At 42.0% G+C, this 24,571-nt stretch overlaps 1 protein-coding gene across 3 annotated transcripts in view; it reads left to right on the top strand.

Moving 5' to 3' along the window:
• LOC110490335 (receptor-type tyrosine-protein phosphatase U) overlaps nt 1–24,571 on the top strand; it is a 338,326-nt gene that overhangs the window by 60,553 nt on the left and 253,202 nt on the right. For 2 of the 3 annotated variants that reach the window (XM_021563683.2, XM_021563669.2), the window contains exon 2: nt 24,157–24,288. In XM_021563683.2, coding sequence (XP_021419358.2) covers nt 24,157–24,288 — 132 coding nt within the window. The remainder of the gene's footprint in view (nt 1–24,156; nt 24,289–24,571) is intronic. The other variant, XM_021563676.2, reaches the window with a different exon arrangement.

The following is a 24,571-nucleotide window of genomic DNA, read 5'->3' as shown; positions in this document are numbered from 1 at the left end:
ACCAATTGTGCAAGTTCTCCCACTTAAAAAGACGAGAGGCCTGTAATTTTCATCATAGATATACTTCAACTATGACAGACAAAACGAGGAGAAAAAATCCAGAAAATCACATTGTAGGATTTTTAATGAATTTATTTGCAAATTATGGTGGAAAGTAAGTATTTGGTCAATAACAAAAGTTTACCTCAATACTTTGTTATATACCCTTAGTTGGCAATGACAACAAGGTTTTCACACACTGTTGCTGGTATTTTGGCCCATTCCTCCATGCAGATCTCCTCTAGAGCAGTGATGTTTTGGGGCTGTTGCTGGGCAACACAGACTTTCAACTCCCTCCAAAGATTTTCTATGGGGTTGAGATTTGGAGACTGGCTAGGCCACTCTAGGACCTTGAAATGCTTCTTATGAAGCCACTCCTTCATTTCCTGGGTGGTGTGTTTGGGATCATTGTCATGCTGAAAGACCCAGCCATGTTTCATCTTCAATGCCCTTGCTGATGGAAGGAGGTTTTCACTCAAAATCTCACGATACATGGCCCCATTCATTCTTTCCTTTACACGGATCAGTCATCCTGGTACCTTTGCAGAAAAACAGCCCCAAAGCATGATGTTTCCACCCCCATGCTTCACAGTAGGTATGGTGTTCTTTGGATGCAACTCAGCATTCTTTGTCCTCCAAACACGACGAGTTGCGTTTTTACCAAAAAGTTATATTTTGGTTTCATCTGACCATATGACATTCTCCCAATCTTCTTCTGGATCATCCAAATGCTCTCTAGCAAACTTCAGACGGGCCTGGACATGTACTGGCTTAAGCAGGGGGACACGTCTGGCACTGCAGGATTTGAGTGTGTTACTGATGGTAGGCTTTGTTACTTTGGTCCCAGCTCTCTGCAGGTCATTCACTAGGTCCCCCCGTGTGGTTCTGGGATTTTTGCTCACCGTTCTTGTGATCATTTTGACCCCACGGGGTGAGATCTTGCGTGGAGCCCCAGATCGAGGGAGATTATCAGTGGTCTTGTATGTCTTCCATTTCCTAATAATTGCTCCCACAGTTGATTTCTTCAAACAAAGCTCCTTACCTATTGCAGATTCAGTCTTCCCAGCCTGGTGCAGGTCTACAATTTTGTTTCTGGTGTCCTTTGACAGCTCTTTGGTCTTGGCCATAGTGGAGTTTGGAGTGTGACTGTTTGAGGTTGTGGACAGGTGTATTTTATACTGATAACAAGTTCAAACAGGTGCCATTAATACAGGTAATGAGTGGAGGACAGAGGAGCCTCTTAAAGAAGTTGTTACAGGTCTGTGAGAGCCAGAAATCTTGCTTGTTTGTAGGTGACCAAATACTTATTTTCCACCATAATTTGCAAATAAATTCATTAAATATCCTACAATGTGATTTTCTGGATTTTTTTTCTCATTTTGTCTGTCATAGTTGAAGTGTACCTATGATGAAAATTACAGGCCTCTCTCGTCTTTTTAAGTGGGAGAACTTGCACAATTGGTGGCTGACTAAATACTTTTTGTCCCACTGTACACATTGATGTATTTCTGTAGATATGTGGTAGTGGTTGAGTAGGGAGGGGCCTGAGGGCACACAGAGTGTTGTGAAATCTGTGAGTGTATTGTCATGTTTTTAAAATTGTAAAAACTGCCTTAATTTTGCTGGACCCCTGGAAGATGGGGATCCATAATAAATACAAATACAAATGGAGTCAACAGCAGACGCTCTGTCAGACTCTGAATCTCACTGATTAGGCCCCTGGGGACCAGCGCTTACTCAGACTAGCTGACTTTTTATTATTACATTTCAACATACCCTGCCCCAAATCATTCACCGCAACTCCCCAGATTACTGTATGTTTGTCTGTTTTCCCTCACTTTTCAGTCTGGAGCTCATCGTGGTTGAAATGTAACCCTCCCTCTTACTGATGTGGAATGTTAACTGTCTGCAAAGTTCTGAAGCCTTAATGACAAAACAGGAAGGGGGGATCACTCAGAGTGCTGGCTCCACATCTTGCTCTTTCCATCTCCATTGTAAACCAAGCCCAGTTGTGGTGAAGCTTGCAGTGTTGTTTCACATTGAAGCTGTTGTGTCCTTTTTTGACTGGAACCAGACTAGACAGTTATTGCAACCCAGGAGCACCACCGTCTAGTGACTGGCTGAACACCTCCTTACGTTTCAGGTCACATCTCTCTCTCGATCTCTCTTTACCTTACTCTTTTAATTCTCTCTCTTTTTATCTCACTCTTTATTTCTCTTCCCCCTCTATTTCTCTCTCCCTCCCTTTTTCTCCTTACAGCTGTCTCACTACTTCAGTCTCATACTTTCTCCTCTGCTTTTCGCAGGCTTTTGCTTCTCTCTGTGGTTTCCACGCTCTTCCCCCGTGCTTAAATGACCTATTTCAATATATCAGCAGAAGTGGGGCGGGAGAGAAAAGGAGTGCAGAGAGATTGACAAGGGAGAGTATGTGCCAAGAAGCATTTTGTGACTCCTGGTGGCTTGTTTGGTGTCTGTGTGGTTGTGTCTCCCAGCTAGGCAGCATATGTAAATAGATATTTGTGTATGACTCCTGGGTGTCTGTGCCCATCTCTCCATCTGTCCATCTCTGCCTGCCTGTGTGTGCACCACGTCTACCACAAAGCATTCTCATTATATCTAGGCCATTGTATCAGGCCTCGGTGCCTCTTAATCAATGCACATGTACACACACAAACATGTGCGTACACACACACACTATCCAACGGTGTTAAAACACATTCAATAGGTTTCTTTTCTTTTGGCCGTCACCAAAAAGTGGCCCAAAAACTTTGATCCCCTTTTTTGATATACTTAAGATATACTTCAAAGCATTTAAGCTTTGAGGATGTTATTTATATAACTAGGTAAGTCAGTTAAGAACACATTCTTATGTACAATGACGGCCTACTGGTGAACAGTGGGTTAACTACCTTGTTCAGGGGCAGAACAACAGATTTTTACCTTGTCAGCTCAGAGATTTGATCCAGCAACCTTTCAGTTACTGGCCCAACGCTCTAACCACTTGGCTACCTGCCGCCCATGAGAAAGGCTGGATGCATGAAACACACACGAACAGACAAACACAGGAACACGGCAGGGGACCTAAGCCCTCCCCTCTGTTTGCTTTCAGAAGAGAGGTCCAGAGAGATTGTCGTTGTTTCTGGGCTGACGGCTTGGTTCCAGCCGCAGTGAGATTAATGTTAACACAGAGGGACTGGGTTGGTGGCAGCTGCAGCAGTAAAGGGGTCCATGGGTGACCACATTTAAAATACCCAAATGTGGGACAACATGGTAATTTTGCAGGACAGTGGAGCCTACACGAATTCAAAATGTTGGCAGCATCGCATGACAATCATTTGATCTCAATCTGTTTCATGGAGATATGCATTTATATCTTCTTCAATTACTTTTTTGTGAGCAGCCTTTGTAGGTCATAAGAAACTTCCTTCACCATGGAGTGGAGTTTAGTCCGCTAAGTGAATTAGCAGCAAATGTAATGTTGAATGAGCATGGATAGCCTCAAGTTTCCTGTAGGCCTATTTTGTTTAAATCCAAGCAAATTCTGCCTAGTGGCGCGCTATTGAGTTTTGGGCGAAAACAAAAATAAAGTGACTATTCAGCTAACCATCCTAAAATGAAATGACTAAGGTAGAATTTTTGGTGTAACAGTAGCGTTATACAATGCTGTTATATTTGGTTATGTAGAACCTGCTCCCACTCATGCACGTAGCCTACACGTTTGCTTTGCGCAAAAAAAATGCTGATGCAGAAACGAGCGGCCATGTGTGGCTGTTTTATGAAAATATAGGAATATTTAGCCAAGGCAACATTTCTGGTTGGACTCAGGAAATGTAAAACACTTTTTTTTTAAATGGGATTGAGTGAAGTAGTAGTGGACTAAACTCCACTCCATGTTGAAGGAAGTTTCTGATGACCAGGCTTTGTGGAATCTAGGTAAGACTACATCGATTCACCTAAGGTCAATACTTTATTTTTTTATGAAACGCCTACCTTGTATCTATATTTGTACTCTGTAGTTGCATGCCTTTCTTTGTTTGCTGAAATCCTATTTTTTTTATAAACGTTAATCAAATACAACCACTGACTGTTTGTTGCTCTAAGATGGCAACACAGTGTAAATGTGCCAATTGAATCGCAACATGGAAACAGTCAGTGGTTGTATTTTAACGTTTATTGAAAAGTATATTTCAGCAAACAATGAAAGGCACACCTAAATTATTGAAGCATTAACCTTGGGCAAATCACTACGTGAAAGTAGCAGCAATTAAAATGTTGAATGAGCAACTAAGAGCATGGTAAATAGCCTCACATTTTTTATGAAATGACCTTATCTTTCAATAGAGCTATTTACATTTAACATTTTTACATACTTTTGTAGAGCTTCATCAGAAGCACGGTTTTTGTAAGTACAGTGGTTCGTCCTTTACAAGTACTGCGGCATAGAATTCTATAGCACGTTATTTAAATGTGAACCACTGGTACCATTAATGCGAGTTAGTGCTAGTTTGACCACCAGAGGGCATCTTTGAGAAGCATTTGATAGCCTTCAATAGTGGCTGTACTAGAGAATTTTAAACCTTTTTTGTAAGAACATAGTATGTGAGACTGATTTTAAGAAATGTTGCTTAATTAATTAGATTTATGTTATGGTGTTTATATTCGAAGAAAAACCCTCTGAGTTTCCGTGGATGGAAAATATGGCGCTGTACAATGTGACGGTCTGGAGTAGGCTACACAATACTGGGCTATTTAGCTAAAGAATCCCTGTGTCGGGCACGGGGGAGACCGGACTTTAATTCCCCTATGCGGAGGAAGGAGTAGACTGTCCTTTTAAATAAGAATTTGTTCTTAACTGACTTGCCTAGTTAAATAAAGGTTACACTAAGAGCATAACATTTCTACACCATACTTTTAGTCTAACCAATACCCAAACGGAGATTCGGTCAAAATAAAAATCTCATTGGTTTATCAAGATCAGTCCCCATGCATATCTCAGAGCAGCGCAAAGTGGTGCTAAAATAGTTGTAGGCTATTGCTTCAAATCCTATTGCTTCTAACTTCAATATGCTCTTTAAATAAATAAGACCTGCGCCACTTTTAACAGCACATTACTCAACACTAGTGAGACTCTTGTTGCCTACAGTATATACAACAATATGACTTGATTCTCCGCCAATAAATGCACATAGAGGATTCTAAATTAAAACCAAAAGCCCCCTCATGGGTCTCGCAGTGGCAAGTTGCAGCAATGAAGAATTGTGTGTGTGAGTTCACGCGAGGGGTGGGGGAGAATTCTGGCAGGGGGGATATTTTCGGCACAACCCCCGGCACGGGTATCTGTAGCAAGGCATTTTGCATTGTGACACAGTGACAGCTGCACCACTGGGGAGGCCCCATCCACAAAGTATCAAAATAAAAAGTGGTGTTAGTAAAGGTATATTGTCCTGCTAATAGCCCATACTGTACATGGTGTCCGATACTTAAAATTGTACCAGCCTTTTAAGCATTCTAGTACAGTTAAATAGTTAACACACACACACACACAGGTCTAAGGCACTGCATCTCAGTGCAAGAGGCGTCACTACAGTCCCTGGTTCGAATCCAGGCTGTATCACATCCTGCCGTGATTGGGAGTCCCATAGTGCGGCGCACAATTGGCCCAGCGTCATCTGGGTCGTCATTGCAAATAAGAATTTGTTCTTAACTGACTTGCCTAGCTAAATAAAGGTTACACACACACCACACTGACCAAAAAGTTATTTTGTTGGCATTTACATTTGTCCCCATTACATTAAAACATAATCAAAATCTATTTCTTCACTTACTCTGTGTCACTATTCTCCCCTTGGATAACATGGGCGTGTGAGTGTGAGAAAGGAGTGCAAAGTAAGAGAGAGAGTGAAAGAGAAACATACATGTACAGTACTCTATACTGACCCCACCAGTTTATAGTCTATCAAGAATAAATGCTAGGGGTAGATATTCTGTTATGTACCCCTATTACTTGTCTTCTGTCGTGTTGCTTAAGTGATTCAAGTGCCACTGCTATGACACAAGCAGGCTTGGTGGTGTGTCCAGTAAGTGTTATGATGCTCTATTCAACTTCTTCTAGTCTTTCCCTCACTGTTGATGTCATCTCTTGCAAACAACATTAGCGGACCACTGACCACCTGCAGATGGGAGAAATCAAAAGAGGACAGAGCTAGTGCTAGAATGGGTGTTGGACCTGCCACAGTGTTAACCTTGTGTCCCTGCTCTTAGTGTTCTAAGAGTTGCTCTGCTCCAGTTGTATTTCTCTCTGGCTCCCAGGAACAGCTGCCAGACATACATTTTAGCCAGGCATTGAGAGGCCTTCCTCCTGGGGTCCTTCCCTTCCCTGCATGAGTCTCAGCCTCAGGTCCTAATATACTGTATCCTGTCACTGTGGGTGCCAAATACCTTCCTCTGCATATAAATGAGCAAATTATCTTTTCAAATAGCCTTTGCAGGTGTCTGGTATCGTTCTCCACTCCAAAGAAAACTTCAGCATAAAAATATAGTATGTGACAAAAAAAGGAAGCAGGTGTTGGAGCCCATGCGAGGCAACACCCATCGCATCTTGCTAATTACACTGATTTGCGTTATGCTCCTTAAGATTGACTTTGCTATCAGGATCCACTTATAACTCTGTTCTTATCTCCTCTGGATTTAGAGAGATGCAAAGTGTCTCCCTCTCAAATTGGAAATTGACATCATGCAGGGATGATCAGGAGAGGGAGCATAGCAATTGCAGCCTCTGGACGAAAAAACAACCCTCCAGATCAACTAAAAATAGACCTACTTGAAAAGGATGGGGAGGAAATGGGATAATTAATAGTAACTCATCAGTGGTGTTAACTGAGATTTCCTCTACCCTCCCCCACTTACCTCCCTTCTTCCCTCCCTCCATCCCCCCTTACAAGAAGGAGGAGGTGGAATATTTGATGCACCCCTCATTTCAAGTCCACATTTTGAGAGGAGAAAACCAAGCTTCCTGTATGTTTTTTTTTTCACCCTGTTTTTTTATTTTATCTGTCATGATAATAGCAGGAACAACTGTTATTAACCCAATGAATTTTTCTAAAGACAGTGTTTGAGCTACAGGGCTCTACCATATACCAACCATTAGTCTGTGTGATTAATGGGGGCTGAGCTAGAGCGATGTTTGTAAGACGGGGTGGATAATATTGTCTGTAGAGTCCGAAGGGTTTGAGCTTCAAACTATTAAAAGCTATGTTTTGTTCTATGACGCTCACAATCTACATGAGTCATTCAAAGTCAAATCAAATCTGTCACACACGTGTTTAGCAGGTGTTATTGCGGGTGTAGCTTGTGTTTCTAGCTCCAACAGTGCAGTAATATCTAACAATTTCACAACATACAAAACATACATTTAAACTCAGTTTTTCACAATTCCTGACATTTAATCCTAGTAAAAATTCCCTGTTTTAGGCCAGTTAGGATCAGCACTTTATTTTAAGATTGTGAAATGTCAGAATAATAGTAGAGAGAATGATTTATTTCAGCTTATATTTATTTCATCCCATTCCCAGTGGGTCAGAAGCTTACATACACTCAATTAGTATTTGGTAGCATATATATAACCTCTCTAGGGTACGTGGGACGGTAGTGTCCCACCTGTCAACAGCCAGTGAAAGTGCAGGGCGCAAAAATTCAAAACAACAGAAATCCCATAATTTAAATTCCTCAAATATACATGTATTTTACACCATTTTAAAGATACACTTGTTGTAAATCCAGCCACAGTGTCCGATTTCAAAAAGGCTTTACGACGAAAGCAAACCAAACGATTATGTTTAGGTCAGAGCCATTTTTTTCCAGCCAAAGAGAGGAGTCACATAAAGCAGAAATATAGATAAAATAAATCACTAACCTTTGATGATCTTCATCAGATGACACTCATAGGACTTCATGGTACACAATACATGTATGTTTTGTTCGGTAAAGTTCATATTTACATCCAAAAATCTGAGTTTACATTGGCACGTTATGTTCAGTAGTTCCACAACATGCTGTGATTTTGCAGAGAGCCACATCAATTTACAGAAATAGTCATAATAAACATTGATAAAAGATACAGGTGTTATACATGAAATTTTAGATCCACTTCTCCTTAATGCAACCGCTGTGTCAGATTTCAAAACAACTTTACGGAAAAGTAAACCATGCAATAATCTGAGGACGGCGCTTAGACGACAAATCAAGCCAAATTGATATCCGCCATGTTGGAGTCAACAGAAGTCAGAAATAACATTGTAAATATTCACTTACCGTTGATGATCGTCATCAGAATGCACTCCCAGGAATCCCAGTTCCACAATAAATGTTTGTTTTGTTCGATAATGTCCATCATTTATGTCCAAATAACTGTTTGCGCGTTCAGTACACAATCCAAACTCACGAGGCGCGGACACTAGCAGCAGACAAAAAGTCAAAAAGTTCCGTTACAGTCCATAGAAACATGTCAAATGATGTATAGAATCAATCTTTAGGATGTTTTTAACATAAATCTTCAATAATTTTCCAACCGGAGAATTCCTTTGTCTGTAGAAAAGCAATGGAACGCAAGCTAACTTTCACGTGACCGCGCATTGTCAGCTCGTGGCTCTTGGTAGACCTCTGACTCATTCCCCTCTCATTCACCCCCACTTCACAGTAGAAGCATCAAAAAAGGTTCTAAAGACTGTTGGCATCTAGTGGAAGCCTTAGGAAGTGCAAGATGACCAAAATCCCACTGTATCCTCAATAGGGAATGAGTTGAAAAACGACCAACCTCAGATTTCCCACTTCCTGTTTGGATTTTTTGTCAGGTTTTTGCCTGCCATATGAGTTCTGTTATACTCACAGACATCATTCAAACAGTTTTTGGGAACTTCAGAGTGTTTTCTATCCAAATCTACTAGCAGTTTAATCTAGCAAGCAGTTTAATTTGGACATGCTTTTCATCCAAAATTCCCAATGCTGCCCCCTACCCTAGAGAAGTTAAATTGTTTAACCTGGGCCAACCATTTCAGGTAGCCTTCCACAAGCTTCCCACAATAAGTTGTGTGAATTTTTGCCCATTCCCCCTGAAATAGCTGTTGTAACTGAGTCAGGTTTGTAGGCCTCCTTGCTTGCACACGCTTTTTCACTTCTGCTCACACATCTTCTATGGGATTTTAGGTCAGGACTTTGTTATGGACACTCCAATAGCTTGACTTTGTTGTCCTTAAGCCATTTTGCCACAACTTTGGAAGTATACTTGGGGTCATTTGGAAGACACATTTGCGACTAAGCTTTAACTTCCTGACTGATGTCTTGAGATGTGCTTCAGTATATACACAATTTTCCTCCCTCATAATGCCATCTATTTTGTGAAGTGCACCAGTCCCTCCTGCAGCAAAGCACCCCCACAACATGATGCTGCCACCCCCGTGCTTCACCGTTGGGATTGTGTTCTTCGGCCTGCAAGCCTCCCCTTTTTTCCTCCACACATAACGATGGTCATTATAGCCAAACAGTTCTATTTTTGTTTCATCAGACCAAAGGACATTTATCCAAAAAGTGTGATCTTTGTCCCCATGTGCAGTTGCTTGCAATTGCTAACTGCAAGCAACTGTCTGGCTTTTTTTATGGCGGTTTTGGAGCAGTGACTTCTTCCTTGCTGAGCGGCCTTTCAGGTTATGTCGAAATAGGACTTGTTTTACTGTGGTTAAAGATACTTGTGTACCTGTTTCCTCCAGCTCCAGGTCCTTTGCTGTTGTTCTGGGATGATTTGCACTTTTCGCACGAAAGTATGCTCATCTCTAGGAGACAGAACGCGTCTCTTTCCTGAGCGGCATGACGGCTGCGTGGTCCCATGGTGTTTATAATTACGTACTATTATTTGTACAGATGAACGTGGTACCTTCAGGCATTTGGAAATTGCTCCCAAGGATGATCAAGACTACAATTTTGTTTCTGAGGTCTTGGCTGATTTTCTTCCAATTTTCCCATGATGTCAAGCGAAGAGGCACTGATTTTGAAGGTAGGCCTTGAAATACATCCACAGGTACACCTCCAATTGACTGAAATGATGTCAATTAGCCTATCAGAAGCTTCTAAAGCCATGATGTCATTTTCTGGAATTTTCTAAGCTGGAACTTTCTAAGCCACAGTCAATTTAGTGTATGTACATTTCTGACCCACTGGAATTGTGATACAGTGAATTATAAGTGAAATAATCTGTATGTAAACAATTGTTGGAAAGATTACTTGTGTCATGCACAAAGTAGATGTTCTAACCGACTTGCCAAAACTATAGTTTGTTAACAAGACATTTGTGGATTGGTTAAAAAAATAGTTTTAATGAGTCCAACCTAAGTGTATGTAAATGTCCATCTTCTAAGCAATGGAATGTCATTAAGAATATATAAATATATGGACAAGCAATGTCATACCAGCATAGACTAAGATACAGTAGAATAGTGTAGAATACAGTGTATATATACATATGAGATGAGTGATGTGCTAGAGTAGCCTCTAAGTAATTGCTATTTAACAGTCTGATGGCCTTGATGGTCTCTCGGTCCCAGCTTTGATGATAGCAGGGCTTGGGTGGTTGTTGTACTTGATGAGATGTTTTACCTTCCTGTGATATCGGGAGCTGTAGGTTTCCTGGAGGGCAGATAGTTTTGATGCGTTGGGCAGACCGCACCACCTTCTGGAGAGCCCTGTGGTTGAGAGTGGTGCAGTTTCCATACCAGCGGTGATACAGCACAATAGGATACTTTCAACTGTAAAAGTTTGAGGGTTTTAGGTGCCAAGCCAAATTTCTTCAGCCTTCTGAGGTTGAAGAGGTGCTGTTGCGCCTTCTTCACCACACTGTCTGTGTGGGTGGACCATTTCAGTTTGTCCGTGATGTGTACGCAGAGGAACTTGAAGCTTTCCACTTTCTCCACTACGGTCCCATCAATGTGGATAGGGGGTTGCTCCCTCTGCTGTTTCCTGAAGTCCACGATCATCTCCTTTGTTTTATTGACATTGAGTGAGAGTTGGCACCACACTCCCAGAGCCCTCACCTCCTCCCTATAGACTGTCTGGTCATTGTTGGCAATCAAGCCTGCTAATGTTGTGTCGTCTGCAAACTTGGTGATTGAGTTGGAGGTGTGCTTGGCCACGCAGTCATGGGTGAACAGGAGGGAGCTGAGTACGCCCTCTTTTGGGGCCCCAGTGTTTAGGATCAGCGAAGTGGAGGTGTTGTTTCCTACCTTCACCACCTGGGGGCGGCCTGTCAGCAAGTCCAGGACCCAGTTGCATAGGGCGGGTTTCAGACCCAGGGCCTCGAGCTTGATTGAGAGCTTGGAGGGTACTATGGTGTTGAATGCTGAGCTATAGTCAATGAAAAGCATTCTTACATAGGTATCCCTCTTGTCCAGATGGGATAGGGCAGTGTGATGGCGATTTGTATTGTCTGTGGATCTAATGGGGCGATAAGCAAATTGGAGTGGGTCTAAGGTGACAGGTAAGGTAGAGGTAATATGATCCTTGACGAGTCTCTCAAAGTACTTCATGATGACAGAAATTCAATTTAGTTAATTTCCTTTCTTGGGTACAAGAACAGTGGTGGCCATCTTGAAGCATGTGGGGACAGCAGACTGGAATAGGGAGAGATTTAATATGTCCGTAAACACACCAGCTAGCTGGTCTACTCATGCTCTGAGGACGCGGCTAGGGATGCCGTCTGGGCCAGCAGCCTTGCGAGGGTTAACACTCACATCGGCCATGGAGAAGGAGAACCCACTATCCTTGGTAGCGGGCCGCGTCGATGAAAGCAGACAAAGAAGGGGTTCTTCTACATAGACTATTGTGATCTTCTATGAAGAAGAACCACTTCTAACGAAATCATACTGTAATAACTCACATATTTACTGTCACAAACTCTGAACTCCGCACAATTGTCACCGACTAGTTGGAGATTAATTTTCCAGTGAGCAAACTATTTCTGTACTTAACTTTGGCTTTGGCGGAACCATGTTTTTTTATTGATATTTGCAACTGTTTATGTCTAATTGTTTTGCATTCTTCTTGTAGCCCTGGTTGTCCTGAAAAGGAAATGCTAAACACTTAATTGTGAGGTTAAATATAATGGCTGTCATACGTATGAGTGTATCACAAACCTTCAGGGCCTGAGGATGATTAGAGTTGTCTTTTAAACTGTTAAATGTTTTATTTAATGTAAAAGCAAATGGCCTCAGAGACCTCACAGCAGCACCTGAGGGCACCTAACCACAATAGCTTTCAATATGACTCTACACTGAGTGTACCAAACATTAAGAAGACTTTCCTAATATTGAGTGGTGTAACAGTACTCGTCTTGCGTTGTGTACAATCAGTCATCGACACGGAACTCCAACATGTAGCACCAGTCATATAGCTTTATTCTGATAAGAACGACACAAAATGCACGTCTCACCATCCAACTCTGCACTCACGCACGCTGGTTTGGTGCTTGTTCACTGGGGTAGTTACCAAAATAATACAATTACAATATACAATATAATATATTTAACAATGTACCTGATAAGAACGACACAAAATTGCACGTCATGCAATGCACGTCTCACCATCCAACTCTGCACTCACGCACTGTACAAAATATATGAACCCCCCCACCAGACACCGTAAGTTGCTAGCTAGTACTGGCGGGAATTCTCTACAACAAAATGCACAACAAATATTCTCCAAAAACCGCTGCATCTTATGTGTGATGTTCGAATAACATTTACAAACAATTTGATATAAATTGTACATTTAAATCATCACTTGGGAGTATAAAAATCACTTTTGATGTACAGTGCTTTGCAACCAACAACTTACCGCTGGTTTGGTGCTTGTTCACTGGGACGATTCTAACTGGAACATCCCCCCTCGTAAGCAAGCTACGCAAACCAGACAATAAGATGCCATGTTGAGTAGGTGAAGGCAAAACAAACCCAAACCAAAAACCCATTGGCTTAACAATAAAGTGGCAAGTGGAATCACCAATATAACCCTGTTACACTGGCACCCCCCCAGCCTAAATTCGTTGGGGCATGTCGAACGTTTTCCACCGGGATGCTTTCCCATGTTGACTCCAGTGAGTCCCACAGTTGGCTGGATGTCCTTTTTAACCATTCTTGATACACATGTGAAACTGTTGAGCGTGAAAAACCCGGCAGCATTGCAGTTCTTGACATACTCAAACTGGTGCACATACCCTGTTCAAAGGTACTTTAATCTTTTGTTTTGCCCATTCACGATCTGAATGGCACACGTACACAATCAATGTCTCAATCGTCTCAAGGCTTAAAAATCCTTCTTTATCCTTTCTCCCCCCTTCATCTACACTGATTTGAAGTGGATGTAACAAGTGACAGAACATAATTGATCATAGCTTTCACCTGGATTCACCTGGTCAGTCTATGTCATGGAAAGACCAAGTGTTCCTAATGTATTGTACAACTCAGTGACAAATAATGAGTGCAGTGGAGCAGCCTGTTGAGAGAATTCCCCATCCTCTTTATGAGGTTAGACTGAATTATTAATGCCCGGGGAGCCAGAAACATTATTTAATGTTGTATGCAGTGGGGATGGATGTGTAAATAGCTAAATAATATGGACACTCTATTTTATGTAATGCAAATTAGACCAGCAACCTTGCCAACCACTATCCTCCTGTAACTGGTGTTACACAATAGACCATATCTGGATCCAGCTACATGGACCCCATATAGTGTTAAGATGTGTGCATGGGTAAGTGTCCCTATCCACGTAACAGTGAAGAAGGTATGAGAGATAAAAATAGGTATTTTGACCTCATTGAGACTTAAAGGTTAAGTAAAAATAAATGAGTAGGGACTGTGTTTTTTCTTGACCATCTGATCTGACACTGAAGAACTGGGAGAATAACATGAATGGAATGTCTCTCCACAGGTCTCTCAGACGTGTGCTCAGGTTTTAATCGTGTGGACAGCTAGTTAGCATATCCTCATTTAATTTGTTTCCCAGGTGGCTTGGTGACGCCATCATTTATTTTAATCGGTGGGGATTCATTACCCGTAGCGCCTGTGAACTAGTTATAACTGAGGGCGTGTGCTGAGAGATGAGAGGGGCATGAAGGCTGAGCAAAAGTTTGTGAATTGGTTAAAGTTGCATATGAATTTTGTTTGGGCTTTGTGTGCGAATTTGTGTGTGCGTGTGTGTGTAATTGGGTGGCGGTCTGCTTGGATCTGCTTTGGCACTTGGTTTGTTTTATATAACATAAGCAGCATTTTCTCCAAGACTCTATCCAAGTGGAAAGTGTCCCCTTAAATGAGCGAATGCATGCTACACCCTGAATACAGCATATGTAAATAGAGAGAATAATCAGGGATTCACTAGCAATGCCAACTGTGCATAGCAAACACCTCATTATGTGGTAAAGCAGGGATGCCACAAACAGATGAGCAAAGACATGTGAAGTCTAATTTGTGAAGCTACATATGACATTGAGAATAGACTGATCCAGGGAGACAGACAGCCCAATCCCTGATTTGAATGCACATGTCAAAGGGGGAGCAAATTGTTGAACAAATTGCCCCCCTATGACATCTTTATTCAGTGACATTGTATCCTTGTGAGCTTCTGACAACTTTCTATTCTGTTTGCACCTTTCTCTTTTCTTTGGTAATACCCTGAGAGTCATGGCAACAGTACCAGTGGATTTGTGAAGTTATTATGATTACTGGGATGCTGAAGAGGTTGTCTTTTCATAAAGGGGATGCAGGTTCATGTATTCTCTTATAAAAAGATGGTATAATAACTGTTACTGTAATTTAATTATACCAATGTGTTTTCATTAATTGAATTCCCTTAATCTATTTTATGAGAATTTGTAAGATTCTTGTTTGCATAAAATAGACAGAGACCAGTATTATCAATAATAGGTAACAGAATTTATTCTCGGAGCGCGCAGCCACGTTACCACGAGCAACAGTTCATATACAATAAAATGACATCATTTCATTGCTTGTAAAATTAATCTCCTCCTCTCGACCGAGACAAAGGGAACTTTAAAAGTTAATTCTGACCCACTAGCACATATACAGGACACACAACACAACTGAATTAACTTTTGATCCCTCACCATTATCGATCACCACTTAGCTGACAGTTCTAATTAACAGAAAACCTAGGAATGCACTCACTGCCTTATCTAAAACACCCCAGAGCTCAGTTTCGTCGGTTCAACCATAGGTTAACTACCTTTTCTGTTTACTTAATCCACAAACCATTCCTTTCTTCCTAGTTGGAATGGTGTTCATTAACTTTAATTACTCCTTGTCCGTGTCACACAATCCCTACTTATGAACTCATAATGTTAATCAGATATAATAAAACAGAGTACAAGTTTACTTAGTTACAGTTTCATTTAAAATAAGACTATTGTTCAGTCATTATATCATAATTTCCCTAACAATAACTTACACAGAAGTCTAGTTCTGAGCATATTTAAGAATTTTAAGATACAAAAACAGAAAGTGTACAGTAATGTGTTCCATTTCATTTGAAGTTTATTCATTTAGTTTTTCTAGGGTAGTGGTTACCAAACTGTGGGGCGCACAGTTTTTTTTTTTTTTTTTTAACTCTTGAAAGTTGTAATAGTAAAATACACAAGGTGACATTTCGAAATGATGTAGTGCATCATCAGTATTCCTCAGTCATTGCATACCTTAGAGAACTATTTATAACTTGTCAGAAATGGAACAGATCAACTAGCCCATGTCAGCTTGGTTTGTTAGCCCAAAGATTTTGTAATAATGTTTGAGTCACTCAAATATCACATGAATACACATTAGACATGGCAAAATATATAGAATTGGATGTAAATGCACTTTAAAACTTCACCTTTTAACCTTGGCACTGTCTCAAACATCATATTTAGGTTCACGCTGTGCCTGATGCCAAATTATAATGTAATTACTTAGCGGGATAGAGACACCGCTGTCATGGAGGGAGGGATGGCGGGAAAGAGCGAGGGAGAGAGGGAGAGGGCAGAATTGAAATGTGAAGGCCGGGCTGGGCCATACACTATATAGACCAGTCAGAGCAGAAAATAAGACACTCCAGTCATGATGCTCCAGCTCTCGCCTGATTGGTCCCTGTGGGGAGAAATCAGCATGCTTCATTTATAGCTCCAGTAAGGAATAATATACTGGCAGCATTTGGATGTGTCAAGTCCCATATCTTTGGCTGTTCTATTAGAAATAGATCCCTGTGCAGGACAATTAACCTCTGGCCCTCGCCATGTGGATCCCTTCAGTAACGGCTTAGCATGGCCCATAAATCAGCTCCCCGGGGTGAAGAAGAGGAGAAACCTAGCCCAACTCAACATTCATTACTCTGTTGGCTCTCTGGCTGGGCTGCTACTACTCTCTGCTACCAATTACAATGCTATAGAGTTTCCAGTTTTAGCATATTATCATCGAAATGTAATGGAGGTTGGAGGAGGTGAGCATGGCTGACTCCTGTGCGTTTGCGCTCCACTGAATAAATCGTCTGGCAGACGATTCGTCTGGCAGCTTTATTACGGAATTCCTTAACCTTTCTGATCTCCCCATCCCGGATCCGGGATCGTGAATACAGACTCAAGCTCATTACCATAACGCAACGTTAACTATTCATGAAAATCGCAAATGAAATAAATATGCTAGCTCTCAAGCTTAGCCTTTTGTTAACAACACTGTCATCTCAGATTTTCAAAATATGCTTCTCAACCATTGCAAAACAAGCATTTGTGTAACAGTATTGATGGCTAACGTAGCATTTAGCGTAGCATTTAGCATTAGCATTCAGCTGGCAACATTTACACAAAAAAACAGAAAAGCATTCAAATAAAATCATTTACCTTTGAAGAACTTCAGATGTTTTCAATGAGGAGACTCTCAGTTAGATAGCAGATGCTCAGTTTTTCCAAAAAGATTCTTTGTGTATTAGAAATAGCTCCGTTTTGTACATCACATTTGGCTACCAAAAAAAAACGAAAATTCAGTCCTCAAAACGCGAACTTTTTTCCAAATTAACTCCATAATATCGACTGAAAACATGGCAAACGTTGTTTAGAATCAATCCTCAAGGTGTTTTTCACATATCTCTTCGATGATATATCGTTTGTGGAAGCATGGTTTCCCCTCTCAATCAAATGGAAAAATACTTGCACATGGCTTTACGCACCAGTTTCGACGCAGGACACCAGGCGGACACTTGGAAAATGTAGTCTCTTATGGTCAATCTTCCAATGATATGCCTACAAATACGTCACAATGCTGCCGACATCTTGGGGAAACGGCAGAAGGTCTAAGCTTATTCCTGTCGCATTCACAGCCATATAAGGAGACATTAGAAAACAGAGCTTCAGAAATTCTGCTCATTTCCTGTTTAACGTATCATCTTGGTTTCGCCTGTAGAATGAGTTCTGGGGCATATAGAATAGAATATGCATAGTCGAGCATCTTTTCGTGACAAAATATCGCGCTTAAAACGGGAACGTTTTTTATCCAAAAATGAAATAGCGCCCCTAGAGATGCAACTGGTTAAGTCCACAGTATGTCTGCTATCTGTTCTTACAGGATTGGAATGAACCATCTAGTTATTAGACCAAACCAAGTTTTTTTATGATTGCCTGTAACATTTGAACTTCCAGACAACAAAATTGCCAATGATCTGTAATGGTTTTGGTGTCCTCTTGTTCATCAGCTGTAAAATTGCTTTAAAGCTGACTGTAGTCTGTGCGTCTGCTGCTTAATGGCAAAATGGTCACATTTGAACCATTTGCTTAATGGTGGATTAGAGTCCAGAATGAGTGTTAATAAAGCAGTGGACCAGCAGGGTGACCTTGAGGGTCTGGTTCTAGTCATCCCCATCAGTAGCCCCGATGCGTCTCTAGGCTCTCACTGTCGCGCTCCAACTCTGGCTGGGGGAATCAGTGGCTGCCCACTTCTAGCCTGTAATTTTCACAACACTGGGCTAATGTGTGAGATGGCAACAGATGCTCTGAGAGGAGACGGAAGCAAATTATGCCCAAGGGCCTTAAAAGCCCTGGCTATTAAATATAATTTGGAAATATTTTGCTTTTTGGTATGTGGAATGTAGCATGTTGTGATGTATTACAGTACAATAATAATCACAGTCCCCTGGTTGCCATCCCTCTCTCCCTCCCCAACGTTATTAGTGTGTGTGTTTATGTGGCTGTGTTTAGGGGATGTGCGCTGTAGTTTGTTTGTGTTTTATGGGAAGGGGAATTCTTTACAAAAGCAGGGGGCCATCATTGCCTTTGCCAGGATCTGTGTGTTTATGTGTGTGTGTGTTGCAAGGTTTGTGTTTTTATATTTGTTTTTATTTCTATTAGTTTAACATTTTTTATTGTTGTTTCAGTTAGTTTTCCGATCCATTTTACTCATTTTCATTTAGCTAAAGTTTTATAAAAACATTTATTTCGTTTTCATATTATTTTTAGTTTTGGTGTGTGGGACAGAAAGTAGCCTATGCATGGGAGGCTAGGAGCCATTTATGTATTTTTATAGTTTTTGTGTTTTGGGGGATGTCAGTTCTTTCCACTGTGGGGAAATGCATAAGGTGCTCAAATCAAAGTTTATTTGTCACGTGCGCCGAATATAACCTAGACTTGGCGCTCCGGTACCACTTGCCATGCGGTAGTTGAGAGAACAGTCTATGATTGGGGTGGGTGGAGTCTTTGACAATTTTTAGGGCCTTCTTGGTTACATTGAGGGATAGGTTGTTATACTGGCACCACCCGACCAGGTCTCTGACCTCCTCCCTATAGGCTGTCTTGTCGTTGTCGGTGATCACGCCTACCACTGTTGTGTCGTCTGCAAACTTAATGATGATGTTGGAGTCATGCCTGGCCATGCAGTTGTGGGTGAACAGGCAGTACAGGAGGGGACTGAGCACGCACCCCTGGGGAGCTCCGGTGTTGAGGATCAGCGTGGCAGATGTGTTGCTACCTACCCTCATCACCTGTTGACCTGTTTAAAGGTCTTACTCACTTCGGCTACGGAGCGCATGATCACACAGTCGTCCAGAACAGCTGATGCTCTCATGCATGCCTCAGTGTTGCTTGCCTCAAAGCGAGCATAGAAGTGATTTAGCTCGTCTGGTAGGCTTGTGTCACTGGGCAGATTGCAGGTGTGCTTCCCTTTGTAGTCTGTATTAGTTTGCAATCCCTGCCACACCCGACGAGAGCCGGAGACTGTGTAGAATGATTCAATCTTAGCCCTGTATTGACGCGTTGCCTGTTTGATGGTTCGTCGCAGGGCATAGCTGGACACTGGGCCACAGTGTCTCCTGACCCCTCCTGTCTCAGCCTCCAGTATTTATGCTGCAGTAGTTTATGTGTCGGGGGGCTAGGGTCAGTTTGTTATATCTGGAGTACTTCTCCTGTCCTATTCGGTGTCCTGTGTGAATCTAAGTGTGCGTTCTCTAATTCTCTCCTTCTCTCTTTCTCTCTCTCGGAGGACCTGAGCCCTAGGACCATGCCCCAGGACTACCTGACATGATGACTCCTTGCTGTCCCCAGTCCACCTGGCTGTGCTGCTGCTCCAGTTTCAACTAGGACCTGAGCCCTAGGACCATGCCCCAGGAATACCTGACATGATGACTCCTTGCTGTCCCCAGTCCACCTGACTGTGCTGCTGCTCCAGTTTCAACTATTCTGCCTTATTATTATTCGACCATGCTGGTCATTTATGAACATTTGAACATCTTGACCATGTTTTGTTATAATCTCCACCCGGCACAGCCAGAAGAGGACTGGCCACCCCACATAGCCTGGTTCCTCTCTAGGTTTCTTCCTAGGTTTTGGCCTTTCTAGGGAGTTTTTCCTAGCCACCGTGCTTCTTCACCTGCATTGCTTGCTGTTTGGGGTTTTAGGCTGGGTTTCTGTACAGCACTTTGAGATATCAGCTGATGTACGAAGGGCTATATAAAATAAATTTGATTTGATTTGATTTGATTTCTTGTAAGGTTACGGGTTAGAGTCCCGCACCTTGAAAGCGGCAGCTCTACCCTTTAGCTCAGTGCGAATGTTGCCTATAATCCATGGCTGTTGGGGTATGTACGTGCATTCACTGTGGGGACGACGTCCTCGATGGACTTTTTGATAATGCCAGTGACTGATGTGGTGTACTCCTCAATGTCATCGGAAGAATCCCGGAACATGTTCCAGTCTGTGATAGCAAAACAGTCCTGTAGTTTAGCATCTGCTTCATCTGACCACTTTTTTATAGACCAAGTCACTGGTGCTTCCTGCTTTAATTTTTGCTTTTAAGCAGGAGTTGTGTTCGGATTTACCAAATGGAGGGCGAGGGAGAGCTTTGAACTCGTCTATGTGTGGAGTACAGGTGATCTAGAATTTCTTTCCCCTCTGGTTGCACATTTAACATGTTGATAGAAATTTGGTAGAACTGATTTAAGTTTCCCTGCATTAAAGTCCCCAGCTACTTGGAGTGCCACCTCTGGGTGAATGGTTTCCTGTTTGCTTATTTCCTTATACAACTGACTGAGTGCGGTCTTAGTGCCAGCATCTGTTTGTGGTGGTAAATAAACAGCCATGAAAAGTATAGCTGAGAACTCTCTAGGCAAGTAGTGTGGCCTGTAATTTATCACAATATTCTCTACTTCAGGCGAGCAAAATCTAGAGACTTCCTTAGATTTCGTGCACCAGCTGTTGTTTAAAAATATGCACAAATACCCCCCCCCCCCTCCCCCCTCGTGTGCTGTTTTATCCTGCCGGTGCTGCGTATATCCCGCTAGCTGAATATCCATGTCGTCATTCAGCCACGATTCCGTGAAACATGGGATATTACAGTTTTTGATGTCCCGTTGGTAGGATATTCGTGATCGTACCTCGTCTAGTGTATTGTCCAATGATTGCACGTTGGCGAGTAATATTAACAGTAACGGCAGCTTTCCTACTCGCCTTCTGCGGGTCCAGACGAGGCATCTGGCTGTTCGTCTTCTGCGTCACTTCCTTTTGCGGATATTTGGGATGTCTGCCCTATGGGGTGTTTGGAAAATATTGAGTCCTGCTTGTTGTTGAAAAAGTCTTTATCTAATCCGAGGTGAGTAATCGCTGTCCTGATACCCAGAGGCTATTTTCTGCCGTAAGACACGGTTGCAGAAACATTATGTACAAAATAATTGACAAATATCGCGAAAAGAACACATAATAGCACAATTGCACAATTGGTTAGGAGACCGTAAAACAGCAGCCATCTCCTCCGGCGCCATCTTGTTGCCTGGGTCAGGTCATAGTTTAGGTGTTTAAAAGTAGACTCAGCGAGATGATGTAGATTCACAAAGTAAACAGTAGTAGTGGGTCAATTTCCCAACAACCAGGAGCGTTTGTTCCATTGTTGTGGTCCTGTAGACTGCACGTTGTAGCAGTGTGAAGTGCACCCCATGCAAATGCGCAGATACTTCTGTGTGAGAGAAAAGTCTTGCATCATGCTCATCTCAATGGGATGAGCATCTCAAGGGGCAATTTTAAGCCAATGACTTTTGCCATTCAAAGTGTGTCGCATTCTGAGAATGAAAATTGTCTGATTTTGCACCTACATGCCAACTGCATGAACTTTACAACAATCCTGTGATCAAAGGTCATGAAGTATTGCCTGCAGTCAATTGCAAGTTTGTGCAGTTGCTCTTCCCCAACCTCTTCCTGCAGCCATCACCTGCATTGTGGGAGGCTCTATTGTCAACCAACCATTAGGGTGTGTTTGTTTGACTCACGAGAAAGTGAACAAAGACATGACTGAAACAGGAACCAATTAGCTGCGATTTACAGTGCCTTCAGAAATTATTCAGGCCCCTTGTCTTTTTTCACATTTTGTTACATTACAGCTTTATTCAAAAATGGATTCAATAGTTTTTTCCCTCATCAATCTACGCACAATAACCCACACTGATAAAGCCAAAACAGGTTTTTAGACATGTTTGCTAATTCATTAAAATAAAAAAACTGAAATATCTAATTTACATACATTTTCAGACCCTTTTTTCAGTACTTTGTTGAAGCACCTTTGGCAGCGATTACAGCATCGAGTCTTCATGACGCTGCAAGCTTGGCACACCTGTATTTAGGGAGTTGCTCCAATTCTTCTCTGCAGATCCTCTCAAGCCCTGTCAGGTTGGATGGGGAGCGTTGCTGCACAGCTATTTTCAGGTCTCTCCAGAGATGTTCGATTGGGTTCGGGGCTGGTTGGGCCACTCAAGGACATTCAGAGACTTGTTCCGAAGCCACGCCTGTGTAGTCTTGGCTGTGTGCTTAGGGTCATTGTCCTTTTGCAAGGAGAACCTTTGCCCCACTCTGAGATCCTGCGCGCTCTGGAGAAGGTTTTCATCAAGGATCCCTCTCTATACTTTTCTCTGTTCATCTTTCCCTCCATCCTGACTAGTCTCCCAGTTCCTGCCACTGAATAACATCACCACAGCATGATGCTGCCACCCCAATGCTTCACCGTAGGGATGGTGCCAGGTTTCCTCCAGACGTGACACTTGATATTCAGGTCAAATATTTCAATCTTGGTTTCATCAGACCAGAGAATCTTGTTTGCTTTTTGGCAAACTCCATGCGGAGTTGTCAAGCTGTCATGTGCCTTTTTACTGAGGAGTGCCTTCCGTCTGGCCACTCTACCGTAAAGGCCTGATTGGTGGAGTGCTGCAGAGATGGTTGTCCTTCTGGAAGGTTCTCCCATCCCCACAGAGGAACTCCACAGCTCTGTCAGAGTGATTATCTTGTTCTTGGTCACCTCCCTGACCAAGGCCCTTCTCCCCAGATTGCTCAGAAGCCAGCTCTAGGAAGAGTCTTGGTGGTTCCAAACGTATCCATTTAAGAATGATAGAGGGCACTGTGTTCTTGGGGACCTTCAATACTGCAGACATTTTTTGATAACCTTCCCCAGATCTGTGCCTCAACACAATCCTGTCTCGAACATCTACGGACAATTTATTTAACCTGATAGCTTGGTTTTTGCTCTGACATGCACTGTCAACAGTGGAGCCTTATATAGACAGCCTTTCCAAATCATATTCAATCAATTGAATTTACCACAGGTGAACTCCAATCAATTTGTAGAAACATTTCAAGGATGATCAGTGGAAACAGGATCCACCTGAGCTCAATTTATAGTCTCATAGTGAAGTGTCTGAATACTTATGTAAAAAAATATATTTTGTTTTTATTTGTATAAATTTTACAAACATTTCTAAACCTATTTTCTCTTTTCCATCATGGGATATGGTTTGTAGATTGCTGTGGATTATTATTATTTTAATCAATTGTAGAATAAGGCTGTAACGTAACAAAATGGAATACTTTCCAAAGGCACTGTATATGTACAGTGCATATATATACGTTTGATATTCAGACATTATAAACAATGGCAACACTGCCATGTTGATCTTAGCCTTGCTGTTGGAAAACCACATTAGTGTCTGACTTTCAGTAGATGCACCTACCCCAACTTGTCGTCTACAGTCAGTTGCTTTAGCCTTACCACTCAAACGCGCCCGCATCTGCGGTGCTGTTCGTGGCAAAGTCATAATGGTTTCAGTATAGTTAGTTTTTCAAACGGGTTTGTTAATTATTTAATTTAACTTTACTAGTAATAGAAAGAGGATCAGAGGGATATCGTGGTGAAATATCGTAGCCCAAATGAGCCAGTACACAATAACACTGTAATAATAACTACTGATAGTGGAACGTTTCTGAAGTGAAGGCAGGTGTTGTTGGGGATTGATGGTGGGTTCTCACCTACTGCAACATTCCCTTTATTCTCTATGGAGCTTCATGTTATCATCAGGAATATACAAATCAGATGCAATTACTGATTTATGGTGGCCATGGCTGAACTGTGTGTCCATTTTGGGCTTAAATCTTTTCAATCCTAGGAAATCTAATTAAATGTGATTATGTGCAGTCCATAAAAAATATATAATTCATTAATCCCTTGATATTGAATGCCATTTACTTCATCATGTGTGACCTCCCACTTAATGTCATCTCCTTCTCTCTCTCCTCAGCAGCAGGCTGCACCTTTGACGAGGATTCTGAGCCCAGTCTGTGTGACTTCACCCAAGGCGAGGAGGATGACTTTGACTGGCAGCTCTTCAGGACACACAACTCACCCTACGCCTCTTCTGACCTCCTGCGTGGTGAGTTCCTGCTCTTATTATGCTTCAGAGTATTGAAGTATTCTCAGGTGCTAACCTGGTATCCACTATGGTATCCAATGCAAGTATCACTTTCACTTTGTGGATGGGGTATCTGTATCAGCAAGTATAAGAAACAAGGACTGGGGGGTGAGACATCTCGAGTCTTAATGTGTGATGTTATCCTCCCTGGATTACAATCCTTAGATTATCAGTGTACTAGCCAACAACACTGCCTTTCTAAGCAGACAGTGCCTGCTCTTCTTAGGCGCATGTTTGTTCAAAT

This window comes from Oncorhynchus mykiss, chromosome 2 (assembly GCF_013265735.2).
Source record: "Oncorhynchus mykiss isolate Arlee chromosome 2, USDA_OmykA_1.1, whole genome shotgun sequence".
NCBI lineage: Eukaryota > Metazoa > Chordata > Actinopteri > Salmoniformes > Salmonidae > Oncorhynchus > Oncorhynchus mykiss.
Note: the sequence above shows the minus strand (reverse complement) of the source record. Positions and strands in the feature narration are given on the sequence as shown.